General features: G+C 37.3%; 3 protein-coding genes across 8 annotated transcripts in view; 2 read left to right on the top strand and 1 right to left on the bottom strand.

Annotated features, from left to right (window-relative positions):
• Positions 1-308: 308 nt before the first annotated feature.
• LOC107222750 (guanosine-3',5'-bis(diphosphate) 3'-pyrophosphohydrolase MESH1) lies at positions 309-2,351 on the top strand. Its single transcript, XM_015662250.2, has 3 exons — positions 309-719; positions 872-1,203; positions 1,834-2,351. The coding sequence occupies exons 1-3, from the start codon at positions 431-433 to the stop codon at positions 1,990-1,992; spliced, it is 780 nt and encodes a 259-aa protein (XP_015517736.1). The 5' UTR covers positions 309-430; the 3' UTR covers positions 1,993-2,351.
• LOC107222749 (short neuropeptide F) overlaps positions 2,178-14,687 on the bottom strand; it is a 14,031-nt gene continuing 1,521 nt past the window's right edge. Inside the window, exons 2-7 of the mRNA XM_015662249.2 lie at positions 7,531-7,629; positions 3,879-4,060; positions 3,644-3,742; positions 3,451-3,531; positions 2,924-3,031; positions 2,178-2,706 (exon numbers count right to left, since the gene is read on the bottom strand). Of these exons, the coding sequence (XP_015517735.1) occupies positions 2,644-2,706; positions 2,924-3,031; positions 3,451-3,531; positions 3,644-3,742; positions 3,879-4,060; positions 7,531-7,621 (624 nt within the window). The 5' untranslated portion in view covers positions 7,622-7,629 and the 3' untranslated portion in view covers positions 2,178-2,643. The remainder of the gene's footprint in view (positions 2,707-2,923; positions 3,032-3,450; positions 3,532-3,643; positions 3,743-3,878; positions 4,061-7,530; positions 7,630-14,687) is intronic.
• The window catches only part of LOC107222755, a 17,422-nt gene continuing 14,876 nt past the window's right edge, over positions 12,142-14,687 (top strand). For 2 of the 6 annotated variants that reach the window (XR_006905250.1, XM_046744950.1), the window contains exon 1: positions 12,142-12,832. Coding sequence is in view for 5 of the 6 variants with exons in the window: in XM_046744950.1 (XP_046600906.1) it covers positions 12,827-12,832 (6 nt within the window). In the remaining variant the exon portion in view is untranslated. The remainder of the gene's footprint in view (positions 12,833-14,687) is intronic. The other 4 variants (XM_046744940.1, XM_046744923.1, XM_046744946.1 and 1 more) reach the window with 3 other exon arrangements.

The raw sequence follows: 14,687 nt of genomic DNA, 5'->3' as shown, positions 1-14,687 counted from the left end.
ACGATAAAAACGATAGAAACGATAATAGTTCAAATTTTTTTCGAATACCCTGTACAAGTGTTAATTTCTTCTTTGATAATAATTATACTATATTGTATTCGCGGCTTATTCTCCCAGAAATTACAAATATTCGTTGTTAACGAATGCTCTGTAGTTTTTACCGAAGGTAGAAGAATCGGCCAGCTTATCTTAAATCTCTAGTGCGATATTTCGTTGGCAAGATGACGCTGTGAGTTATACATATACTGCCGCCTAAAATTCTTGACAGAGTGTTCGCTCTTGATGCAAAAGCTTGAAATTCATAACACGCGGTTTAATATTAGTGTCGTGTGACATTTGCACAAGGCGGTGTATTCATATTTTATTTATAAAATTTCGTAATCCGTTACGGATAGCGAATTGCGATATTTCACTCCTCTAACATCAAGCGATGAATTTCCGCGTTGACAAAGGATCTTTCCTGAACCGATACGCGGACAAGGAATTAGCCGCAGATGCGGAAGAGGAGTGTAAAAAATCCGAAGACAGCTGCAACGCCGACAGAGATACGATCAACGATCCGCTGGTAATACCCGGCGAGTGTGGATCCTGCTTGAAACCTACAACGAAAGAGGAACTTCTGTCGATGGTGTTGAAGTGCGCGAATTTTGCCGCCGAGAAGCACAGCAATCAAAGGAGAAAAGACGCCGCTGAAACACCGTACATAAATCATCCCTTGGGTGAGAAAAATCAAAATTTGAAGGAACAAACGTTGTTGCAGCGTTCAAAGGGCTGATATTTTTATCTTCGTCGGATTACGCCTTTATCTTTTAATCTTTTTCCTTACCGATCGCGAGGATTAATCGTCCGATCCTTAATTCCGCCGTTTCAGGGGTCGCGAATATTCTGGCAAACGAGGGAAGCGTCTACGATCCGATCGTGATACTCGCAGCTTTGCTTCACGACACGGTCGAAGACACGGAAACTTCGTTCGAAGAGATAGAGAAAGAGTTCGGGGAAACGGTGCGGAAAGTTGTCGCCGAGGTGACGGACGACAAAAGTCTTCCCAAGGCAGAGAGGAAACGTTTGCAAATTGAAAACGCAACAAGCCGAAGCGATCGAGCCAAACTGGTCACGTTGGCCGATAAGATTTACAACTTGCGCGATATTCAGAAGAGTCCGCCGCTAGGATGGAGCGATATAAGAGTCAGGGAATACTTTCAGGTGCAGCCTAGAATCCAGTCGGAATTGCAATTTTGTCGATACCACTCTTTTCCTCTTTCGAATCGATGGGAGGGGAGATTTCACATCAAGTGTAATCTGAATCCAGAAATTCGACCAGATTCCGTAGTAGCTTCGTCCGCCATCTTGAATTTATGAGGGTATTTGTTTTTGTCAAATAACTCGCCCATTTTCAACGTTTGACTAAAAACTGGTTGGAACTAAACTTGTAGGAATTTTAATTCTCTACAACTTTGGTTATGAAAATTTGTTGTCTACGATCGATACTTTCCGACTTGTTAAACCATAAATTCTAGATGGCAGCCTAAACTACTGCAAAATCTTGTCGAAATTCTGACCATCGACTATCAATGACGCTTCCCACCTAACAATTAGAGAAAGGCAATAGTGGTATAGAAAAGTTGCAGTTTCAGGTGTCTTTTTTGTACATAGCGACTGAGCTATTATAAACATATTTTATAAATTTGGGAATCGACACCGTTTGCTTTACGTAAATATTACCCTACTGGTTCTATCCGTGCAAATTTTTAACGATCATTTTCTCGTGTGCATGTAGCTTTTTTTTTTATCGTGGTCTTGTGATCTTTTTATAACCGATATTCTTGTTTCCAGTGGGCAAAAAAAGTCGTGGACAATTGTCGTGGAACAAATTCAGCCTTGGAAAATACGCTTGATAGTATATTTGCGAAACAGTGCAAGGAGACGAGGAAAAATTGCAATTGCATAAAAAGACTATCTCCCGTCTGCGACGAATCCTATTTGTGCATTTAACGTGCTAACTTATCGACATACAATTAATATAATACATTTACTCAAAGCAAGTTCGTTATATGTATCAAAAATACTTTTCCACGAAATTATAATATACAATACAATGTGAAATCAATTCCACGTGGTTTGAACCCAGATGCGTGAAAACGTGGAGCGTTACATATAATTCATACTATGACAATGAATCATGTACACAAAAATTTATATTTGGATTAATTTGGCACAATTTTTTTCATTTTATACGTTCATGTGGACAAATAATAATTGCACAGGCAAAAAGTAATAACCGATACGGAAAAAGACATTCCCAGGAATAGCGTAAATGAATTTGAAGTAAATAAACTTTACATTGATCTGTATAGTTTGATTTTTTCTCAATTACAAACAAATTGAATTCATCAACATTATATGCACTGCACACAGGTAATAGATGTGTTTGTATATATTAGTATTATTAATGTAGTTATTATCATTATCATCCTTATTATTATTATAAATCTTCGGCTGAAAAATATGCAGATCAGAAAGAAGACAAGTATATCGTTAATAGCAAAGTTTCTGCAGCTGCATTATAATGTTTATGTGTAGGTATGTAATATATAATGATAACGTTAGAAGACGGAGATAATTTTCTTTCTTTACGTTGCGCAATTAATTCTCTTCAACCACCGCTGCTGATTCCTTTTCCGATGTCGTACCAGGTTGAACTTCCGTCTAAACACATATCGAACGATCGATGCTTTGTGAAACAATATCGTCACTGACAAAAGTGAATGAGAACTAAAATACCAAAATCCATCTGTAAAGGCAATGAAATTCGGGGCGAAACGGACGTGCAAAAAAATAAAGGGAATCGAAATGAAAGAAGAAAATAAAAACGAACGGCCATTCATCCCTCTTTGGGAAAAAACAATTTCGAATTCTGACGTACCGAATCAACCGAGCCACTCTGCCTGCCGAAACGAAGTCTGTAAGACGGCGATCTGACTATCTTTCTGTCTAAGTAGTCCTCGCCGGGAAACGAGCTCGCAAGATCATGCTGCAATTGTTAGATAAATTTTGAGGCTTTTTTCTCCCGAGAAATGGAATCAGTGCTTGAAATTGACTTTGTACGAACTTTTCGAAGATAAATATTTTCCTCTAATTTCTAATTGATTTTACATCGCAAGTAGATACTGCGCGATCTTTTCAAGTGAACAACTGATCATTCTCGGTAACTATTCTCAACTTGCCCGCCGTCAATTTGTCAATAAATAAATTCAATTTAACTGGTCCGAGCGTGGTTTACTATAAATTTTATTCCACCTTGTTACTCGTTTCGGTAATATTAGTGGACATCGAAAATCTGTTAAACTCTCCGTGTAAAGTAATTTATGAATATAGTTTCTTTTACCAGACACAATAAACTCACGCACCGATGAAAAATATTAATAATCAAACCAAAGACATTTCACGCACATTTATAAGGGGATCGCTCCGACGTCCGAATCTCAGTCTAAAAGATGGCGACCTGCTTGGTTTTCTCGCCATAAAATCCTCCTGAAAAACCATTCGTCAGCGTAAAACATTCCAATAAATTTCCTGATAATTGGTGCAAAAGGTAAATCATGCTTCGTGCAAATATATCTCAAATAATCGTGTAAACGGTTACCGAAAGTTCAGGATCGCTGCGCCGACCAAATCGTAGCCTGTAAGAAGGCGACCTCACGGATTTTCTCTCAACGGAATTATCTTGGCCCGAAATATCGTTCTGCGAATACGAACAAGTTTTGAAACGAATGACAAGTTTTGGCAAAGCAAAAAAAAACAAATACAAATAACGTGTCAATAAGTTGAATATATCTTGGTTGAATTTTCACACATTGAAAAATGTGAATTCGACTTACGGACATTAGAGGGTCGGAACGGCGGCCAAATCGGAGTCGGAACGAAGGTGAACGCTGAGATTTGCGAACCATTAAATGCTGGATTGGAATATTCCATAATTTTACGGCATTCGGGTCCTCCTGTTGCTGGAGTGCGTTGTACAAGTCACGAGCATCGTGCCCATCGGAATCCGACGACATACCTGCGGTGAACGACAAAGCTTTGTAGGTTTTTTACGATACAAGTTCCTCTCCGCTGAACGTATTAATAATTCCTTGCAAACGCTTTCGCCTTGAATTTTTCCAGTCATGGATCGGCTCGACCAGCTATACAGTGTCAAATGGAATGAAAATTGAACGAAAGTTTGATGTAAAAAAGCAGAATCGAGTCTCCGCCAGCTGTGCGAATAAGAAATTGAAAGGAAGTGCATGAAGCGCAATGATCGATTGCGTGGAAAAAGTGGTAAAAAATATTATCCTCGTTGCAACCATTTTAGAAGAATAACGCGAGGAGAGAAAAATATTCAACAAAATGATGTGATTGTGAGATAATTGAGTTGCATCTTTATCGAGCTTAATGAGGCGGAAGAACGGGGTGAAAAAAAAGGGAAAAAATATCGGGATGAGAAACACTCTGATTCCTCGTCGAACTTACACCCCGTTCTCGCCCCGTGACAATTATAAGCCCAATTTTCTCCAAGGGTAAAAGGGTGACTTGAAATCACTCTTTCGCCCCTTAAGGACGGGTTTGAAATCAAATGTAATGGAAGTGCTAAACAATTAAATACAGTGAGTAGGAATCGAGTTAAGTGTAAGCTACTATATTCTGCGATAACCGTTTCAACAATGAGAGAACGAAAAGGGGGCGAACCATTATTTAATCGCCGCATTAATACTGTTGAAAGAGCAAAAGAAAATTGAATGAAGTCTCGAGTTCATCCCTGATAAACAATCCAAATAATATGTTGCAGTCCGAGTATAATAATTACTATCGAACGGGCTAACGCAAATTCTTTGCAAAAATAATTACCATGTGACAGATGAAAAAAACTTTTAAACGAACCCGCAAAAATGAAAATAAAAAAAAAAAACACAACGATTTACACCTCAACAAACTCCGATCATGGTCTAAACGTTCACATTTCCAAAGTCCTCTTGTCCAGGGTGTAAACCGGGTAACAGGTTCAAAACGAGCTTGGATATATATATATATATGTATATATATTTGTATATATATATATATATGTATGTATATGTATACATTATATATATATACATATAACGTAGGTACACTGCAGGGGATGGCTAAGAGCACAGTGGAGGGTTAAGAGGACGACCCACGTCCAAGAGAACACACGGTCCACCGGTTTTGCATAAGCAAGTTAGGGTGGGATGGATAGCTCATACGACGCCCTGCAGACCCTCAGCCAAGGAATACATGCCGAGCTGAGAGAGACCTTCGAGTTCTTATTTTCCTTTTTTTTCTCTTTTCATCCCCATTTGGGGACGTCGTCGATACTCAACTCGCCGAACTCAGGTCGACGTGACTCAACTTTTGACATCGGAAAAGCATTTCTAGGAATTTTTTTTACGTAACGAGACTCTTATGCGGAATTGGAAAATATATTCATGACGTCAGAGGCCTGGTTGTCATCGCCATTTTATCGCTACGGAACCTGAACTTTTAATTTTGACCGAGACAAGTTACATACTTGTTTCACATAAATTAATGAAAAGTAATCGATAATATACCTGTGATATTCTCCACACGCGAAAAAACACGGTCAGCTGTCAGCCTGATTGCAACGGTTTGATTTTTTTTTCCAACAGATGACGCATTGCTAAGTGACACTTCCAATACTGAGAAGCGAAAAGATCGTTGTACTTACCGAGATTGGTAAGAATTGCGGTCGTGAAAAACAGGAATGTTTTCTTAATAATCATAATAATATGTTTAGGACGTTTCGTATCGAAGGAAACGCTCTTTTGATTTTGCTTCCACTCGGAAAATACTTTCTGTGAATAGAAGAAAAGAAATTCTCGCATGAGGATATATATTTTGAATTCAATTTTGAAAGGTCGACAAAATTTGCGAGTTTTCCTATTTAAATAATACGTGTGAAGAGAATTGGTTTTTCTTCTGTCTTTTAAATTGTAAGCATTCAGCCCCATTCAATTTTGTACCAACTTGATACTGGAATCATTTAACAGAGAATTATACTATTTTATATAAATTTGTCGATTCAGCAAAACTGGAGCTCAAACTGGGTTCAATGAAAATTTATACCCAACGTAACCCAAAAAGTCATCCTTTTGATGTCTGTAGTGGCTAAGCTGTTGACTTTACAGGAAATATTTACGTGACATTTTCATAAAGAATTTAATTCACTGTAAAAAATGCTTCCGGTATCGATTACGTATCATTAAAAGCGTCCGGTGAAAACAAAAGTTTGAGAAAAAAAAATTTGAATTCTTCCCCACGTTGTTCAAGCAAGAAAATATCGTATTGAAGGATGATTTTTTTTTTTTTATATTAAATTTCAGATCAAATATCCTTCAGCTACGAGATCGTTTTTACTATAATTTGAAAAAAAAAAATTCCAAGTGTAAGTGAAAAATATAAACTTGCTTCCAAACGTACAAGCCTACAGGTTTTTATAGCCTGGACAAAAAACTTTTCTCACATCTAGAATCTAGACGCGAATATATCTCCTACCGCAGGAGCAGATCCTTGCAAAACAGAGAGCGATCCTTCCAACGAGTTGAACAATTCCAGTCGTAATTATAATACTTGAAACTCAGTAGGTATACCAGGCACTCAGCCGCGGTGCTAATTTTGCTTATTATACCTGTTAGCCAAGGCTCGTCGCGTCGCAAACCCTAATATTATAATGTATGAAACACCCAGACGACTTGAGAGGTAAAGAGAGAGAGAGAGAGAGAGAGAGTTAACGTTGGTGCATTGACGTTGCCTAAAGTTAACTCTGCGGGACGCGGTTGAAAAGGACATCAGCACAGTGGTATATAAGGGCAACCGAAACGATTAATGAAATGGCCGCTGGGGAATTCGCTGCCCTGCGTGCAAAGCGATTGCTGGTGATGAAATTTCGTGCAGGGCTGCTGGAGGAAGACGAATTTCATGAGAAATAGATTGATGGAACTAGATGATAACGAAGAAGAAACACCTTCCATGTGCATGAAAGTTTTCACCCCCGACAACAAATAAACGTGAAAAACGAAACATGAACGTTAAAATAACTTTTTTGTCGATTAAAAAGAAAGATGAAAAAAAAAAAAAACGTATCGTTTTTCGAAAAAATATATAACAATGTTCAAAATTCCCCTTTTAATATTCAGCGATAAGAAAAAGAGGGCTTTGGACTTAATGGACAAGATCCTTATCGGTATGAGAATTTTTTTCGGGTATCATATTGTATTATATACACGTGAAATAAATATTCTAATTAAGTAGTATATAACGGCCCTGGTGATAAAAACGGAAAAAAACTAATGTAAATTTGATCGGGAATAAACGAAGGAAAGTCGATGAGAAAAAATAAAAAAGAAAACCCGTTACACTGTGGTAAAAAAGAAAAGAAAAAAAAACGGAGTGAGGAAAAAAAGAGGAAAAAATGGTATTATGGGAAGAATCGAAGCGTATGGGTCAGCTTACCGTCGTAATCGGCGTATTCGGCTGTATGAACATCCGAGGCGATAACAACGACGAGTAACATCGCGGCAACGTAGCTTTTGGGGGCTGTCATAATTGGCACTGTAATTGAATGAAGAAACGGAGAATTGTTAACAGGAAATTGAGACAGCGGGTCGTTGGGCCTGAAATAATGTTTAATTAAACTTGGGTCAAGAACACATTGTATATAAATTATTATAAAACGATAATAGGGTTGGGAAAAGAATTATATATAACCTCGAATCTTTCTCGGACTTCACCCGCACATTTTCACACGCGTTTACGATTTTCCCTACGGCCGCAGCGTACGGCTCGTTATCTTTAAAAATCGATCAGGGATATTGTACGTAACAGTCGGGATTTTAGCCGTCATACGTTCACAGATTGTCGATGTTCCGTACGTGTTGTGCAAATTTTGCAGATATTTTATGGTGTATTCATAGGCATAAGGTACGTGGGACACTCGTTTATATGAACATAAGTGAATTTATCAATTGACCCGATGATGAACGAGGTGCTAACGCGTATAACGATTGCGAATAATGGCCCAAGTTGGTATATAACGGGTGTCAAAATGCACTAATTGAAATTTGTATCTTTAATGTATTTTAATATTCGTATCTGTTTTATTATTGATGAATTTATAGGAAAATTTGCGTGGACGCAAATAACTGTATTTACAGTGTAGTTATTAGCGTGTTTCAGAAAAAAGTAATTTACGATTTGCCACCCTGGCACCCCCTACAAACATCGTTTACATTAAAAGAAAGATTCTGCGATAAGATGAGCGTTCTAAGTTACGTGGAAGATGACGCTCGTTTGGTTTTTCACTTTTTTCACACATTTTTTTAAAATTGTGAAGAAACACGTTGTAGCAATTTAATTCTTACTTCTTCCCCTAGATTTATATTAAAGCTAAAGATCACGATCTAAAACACAACGATATATCATCCAGGAATTTTGTTCTCCTAAATTAAAAGTTCATATTGAATTATAAATATTTTATAAGATTGAATTAATAATAAAAAATTCGTCAGATCCACTGCTCAAACATCAACTGGAGACTTGATATTACAAGTCTGGATCTTCTTTGAGGCGTAAATTTATATTAAGATTGATGTGAGCAATAAGAGAAAAATTTTTATTCACGATACTTCACAAATTTAATAAAATGTATAAAAGTAAAAAATCAACTGATCGCGATCTTCCATGTAACGTAAAACACTCATCTAATCACAGAACCTGTCTGTTAGCCTGACCATACTTTTTAGGCGGTACCATGATGGAAAATTGCAAACTATTTTGTTCTGAAACACTCAGGTAATTATAATTGTCATTACCGTAAATTTTCTACTTGATATTACAACATTAAATATGTTCGTCCAGTTTGCTATATTGTTAACAGTCAAGCAACACCTCAAAACCAATTAATCGCTGCACAAGAATATATTTGTGAGTAGTTAAGTAAAAGTGACCGCGTGATATAAAAAAGAATAAACTGTATTATTCAATTTCTCTTCGTATACACGAATTGCAGAGTCATATTTTTCGGTTATGATAAAGGATGAAAGTAATTTATAAGGTCTGAATAGTATATCCGTTGCAACTAGAAATTTCTCTTGACGTATGCGAATCCGCGTTTCTAGTGACTATTATTGTATACTCGGCTTCTCTGAGATTGATAATCTAATTCCTCGTACCTATTCTGGGTCTGAAGGCAGTCAGTCAAAGGAGAATTTCTGGCTTTATAATAACCTACGATTCGCGCGTGATTATGCCTACGGAGATATTTCACGGGGAGGTTGGAGGAGTGAAAGTTCACCGGCATACCCAATTCTGACAAATCTTGGAAAATCAAAATCAGTCCTTGTACGCGTGTTTAGACGCAACTGATTCTGTAAAAAAAAAACCTTTCAAATTGAACTGATCCAACAGTGCTGCAAAAAGTATTTTACACATCAAAATTTCTCTCACTACAGAATTTGACAGAATCGAAAAATTTCACATTCTCGTAAATTGAGCGGAAAAAGAACGATGAGAAAAAAATTCAAAGACACGTGTAATGATAATAATAATCATGATAATAATAAAAATAATAATATTCAAAAACGTATGTTATACACCGTATATGTGTGCGGACAGTCGTACGAGTCTGAAAAATTGGAGAGAAAATTTTCAAAGCATACGAGATTATACGTTCGGTGGAAAAAAAGCTTGTAATTTTTATGTCGCGAATCCTTTTGAACTCGAAAGGAATTCTTTCAACGAATTCTTTCAACGAAATTACACCTCGTGCATATAGTATACGTATCGTCGTGAACCAGATGAGCTGTGGTTAAAAACTGTAGCGATTCAACAAACATTCATTCCATTGGTTCTTATATTATAGATATACGCTTAATGGTACATATAGCATATAGATTGGAACGAAAGGGTTCGAAGCAAATTGCATTAGGTATGTGAGTACACACGACACAGACACACACGCGCGCATACGTATATATTATTATATAAATGAAGACGTACGTGACAGCTGCATGATAAAGAAGAAGAAAAAACAAAAGAAAAACGTGGCTAGCTCATATTTCGCGTATACATATATATATATACATGTATAACATTTCTTACGCCTAGGCTAGATTCGAAGTTCCATTAGGCAGGTAAATATTATCGTCCTGTAAACCCAATTTCCGTTCACGCGCGAGTAATGTTATTTGAAGAATAATAAGAACGTCTACCTTGCACGGCAGAACGGCTTATTTACCTACCGGAAATTACTCTTCCGCCATTCTCGATGCGGTACGTACGTACACGTATAGGTGCCTATAGGTACCTGATAATAATAAAAGGACTCTTTGAAATCACGTTACACCGCGAATCTATTGTAATCGTACAAGAATGTAATCAAAATAAAAAAAAAAAAAAAAATCTGGTACATTGTACCCGCTTCGTTGGAACAGTGATAAAAACATTTTTATCCTTCTCTCGCCAAATTCTATAAACTGCGACTTCGATCCCCGAATGATCGCTAAATATATCATACCTATTTACGATAGCGGTAAATATTACAAGCAAATGTGTGGCCCAACACAGGGTTCCACTTTGGCTTAGCGACGGTCCCTTTGGCCCGATATACGGGTGAATAAAAAAAAAAGTACCTACAATATTTTATTTTACAGCCTAATAGTGCAGCCCGTCCGTTACACGCTTTCGGCCTTTAGCGAATTTTAGGACCATGAATACTTTGCGTTATGGGTATAACTGCCGAACTGTATTAGCGAAAACTGTGCCGGGCCGTTACTATTTATTCCTGATCGCAAATCTCCATCCGCCCCTTCACACGCATAGACCGTACAACGGATGGGATGGGTATACATTTGCGAATGATAAAACGTGACGTTTGTGCCAAGGGGCCCGTTACACCGGCACAACACATCCAACCAGTCGTAAAATAATGACGAACAGAACCTGACGTGGCAGAGTTGACGTTTTGAATTTCCTGACTTCTCCAGTTTTTTCAAACACAATGTTGTATTCCTCCGGATACCTTGTGTATCCATAGAAGATAAAATAACGCACAAGAAAATTAAACGCTGTGTTAAAAATTGTGCAAGTTTTTCATTAGAAGCTGAATCACGCGTGTATAATACATGTACGCGTATACAAATTATTATGCAGGTATGTTCGGTACTTGGTTAAAATTATATAATATATAATAGACATTTTCATAATTTTTTTCTATGTTAAATAGAAAATCCCGGCCTATTCAAAGTTCTTCAGATTTTCAGATAGATTGACATGGAAAGTATTCCGAATGTTGTTCAATTCACGTGGAATTGTAATCACTCTCGTTGTGTATGCGTGAGAAAAATTTGATTGATTTACTGGCGAGGAGGTTCGTATCTTCTAGTTTTCTTACTTGTTTTTTTTTTATTTCTTCGTGTGATAAGTTTCCAATTATTTAACCGCATTTTCACGAAACTTCATACACGATACGTAGAGGATTGATGGCCCCTCCATGAATCTTCTTTGACAGGAGTTTGTTTTCAATGAATATAATTATTATAGTGTAACGAAACGGGGTGGAGAAGAATTTTCTTCAATTTTCAAACAGCACTGATTGCTTTTTTCTTTCTTACTTTTTACGGCAATGGCGTGAAGAAGTTGAACAAATGAATGAGACCCGAATTAAACAAAGGAGAAGCTAATAATTGTTTGCGATTAATCTCCCTGAATACGTATAAAATTGCACACACGATATTAATAGCCACGTACAAGCTTCACCTATTTTCTCGAAAACCTGCACGTTCAATATTAATCAAATGATAGGAATCTGAGGCCACGGTTTTTATTACCGACGCGTGCATAATACATGGGGGCATTACACACAGGCCGGTAGAAAAATGAGTGTAAATTTTCAAGCATATCGGAGTGTTGCCATCATCGAGCGGAGACGCGTATATATATATATATATATATATATATATATATACCAACATAGATAAGAATATGCGGCACCGATCAATCGATAGACACGCACAACGCGTTTGCTAATGAGAAATCTAACGGGAATTGGAAGAAGGATGAGGAAAAAAGGTACAAGAAGAAATCATTTTAATCAACGCCTTTACATTCTCATCTACTTTAATTAATTTTATAACGCGTGTACGGTTGCTAGGTATCCTGTGTTTTTACGTTCAATTTTTATTTTCTCCTCGTCGTTACTTCCACTCTTCCGTCGCACTAATATCCGCTATGAACTGAAACGGAAAAACTACGCGTGCTTAATTTAAAATTTATACGCTTGCAAGGAACGAAACGATGAAATAGGTGAAAAAATTTCTTAAACAACGCGTCGAATTTATTTTCTTTTCAATAACATAATCCGATAATTAACATCAGCGGGATATATTATTAGGTCTCATTATACAACTTTGCACGCGAAGAAGACGGTGTGTAATACCTCCGGCATGTCTGTGTGTATGTATTAATTCACGCCTCACAGCGACTGCTCGACGAGTCTTTCCACCTTCTAAAATACGACGAAAATAGGTTAACCGTCGCTTTCAACCAACCTTCGGACGAGCCGCAAATTTTCCGTCCCCCTTAACAAACCGAACTCTGTTCCAATCTTCGTCCAAAGATCTCCCAACACCGGCTAAGCAGGCAATCGCCGGAGATTCATCCCGGATATGAAAAGACGCTCGACAAGTAGTAACAGCGTTTCCCAGGCCAGACACGTCCATGCATACATACGACTGGATTCAATGGGACGCGTATGCAGGTAAGCCTTACGTGTGTCGACACGCGTACGATGTATCAAGCAAATGTTAAACGTATGCATTCGCGAAATTAAGTTTAGAGAGAAATTTAGATCCGAGAATCGGACAGTGTGAAAGAAAATGTCAAAGGTTATAAAGTTCCAAAGGAGAGAAGAAACAAGCAGCGTTTGATTCGTTCGTTAGCTACTGTTTCCTTGAATTTCCAAAGAAGAAAACAATAACAAAATTTACAATAAAATTAAACAAACTTTTGCTACACGGTTGATTGAGCTTCTTTTATGAAATTAATGCGTAACTAATTGAATCGGTGAATTACTTGCTGACGAGGTTTCTATTGCTCTCTTCTATCTTTTTCAACTTTTCGTTTGTTTTATTTTTATTTTTGTTCCCCCCCCCCCCCCCCGGGTTTTTTTTTCCCTTTTGTCTTTCTACTTTGCGAAAGGTATTAGACTCAAAAGACATTCGCGGAATGAGACCCCTGGGATTCTTCCTTTCATACTCTGCAGGTTCGTTATCGTGCAGAAACACCCTCTTGTGTATACCTACATACCTATATATATATATATATACCTATATCTGATACGCGTTTCGAACCGTGAAGTCTTTCAATCAGGGAATTTATACACCGTGTTTGTATGCATGTACACGTACCGCGGAGATTTTACGTATATGTATACTTTGAACGCACGTATTACACTCGCAACTCTTTGGGCATTTGCATCCGTACCAATCGGTGGATCAAAGCGTGGGACTAATTGAAACGCAGTTAGATTACTTGTATAATTACTTTCTTCACCATTTTCTTCCATTTCGTTTTTATTTTTCCTCTGGTACATTCTCTTTCTAATGCAGGGGGAAAAAATGTCACACGCACCCGGAAACACATATATATATATATATGAATAAATCATATATAATTACATACATATTTTCCATCCAAAAATCATACTAGATCCTCGGATATTATGTCGGGTTAATACGCAGGCTGAATTTACAAATTTACGCTTATACATGTGCATACATATAAGTATTTACAACTGTTCAAAAGATAATGCATAGAAATATTCAAAACTATGAGACCGTGCCTAAGTACACCTAAGCTCGTTCGGCATTAGCAAATAAACCCCGATGAATTCGAATACCGCTGACTAATCCTCGTGTAACTTTGTTTCTCGGCTCCCGGCGAAATTCAACACATTTGAAAATTGCCTCGCGGTTTACGGTTATTGTTTCGGTCGATTGTCATTCGTATTTGTTAATTCTGCGACGTTACTGCAATGCTTAAAAAGAATGGCGTATGATATAACATACAATAACTCATATGCATACATGCTGTGAAAAGATTAGAATTTTGTTTGAATTGTAAAAATTTTTCATTTCAGCCCCCCCCCCCCCCCCCCCCCCACCACTGTTATTATACGTATAACAAACTTCCGTGTCATTTTGTCCCGTTACATTTTCCGCACGGATCTTTCATCGTTAGTCACGTCTGAGTTTGTCACGTGATAAAATTCCGAAACTCGAGTGGAATAAATAAATACGGCACCGTAAAACTCGCGTTATTATCATTATAAATAATAATGATAATTATTATTATCGTCATTCTTATCGTTGTACTTTATGCAGAATGTATAATTATGAATTTTTTTTACTTTCTTTTCTTTCGTTATTATCACGCTGAGCGTAATAATAATATTACCTGGCGTGCGTTAAAGTATACGCTGTACAACGACGTTATATACATAGGTACGATGTACGATACATACATTGCTATGAAAATTCATTGAGACGAAGCGTTAAAACGTGTATATCAAGTTTCATATCGGTACGTATAGTACCGAAAGGTGAACCTGTTGT

Source organism: Neodiprion lecontei, chromosome 1, assembly GCF_021901455.1.
Source record: "Neodiprion lecontei isolate iyNeoLeco1 chromosome 1, iyNeoLeco1.1, whole genome shotgun sequence".
NCBI lineage: Eukaryota > Metazoa > Arthropoda > Insecta > Hymenoptera > Diprionidae > Neodiprion > Neodiprion lecontei.
The sequence above is the reverse complement of the archived record's forward strand: the minus strand, read 5'-3'. Positions and strand labels throughout refer to the sequence as shown.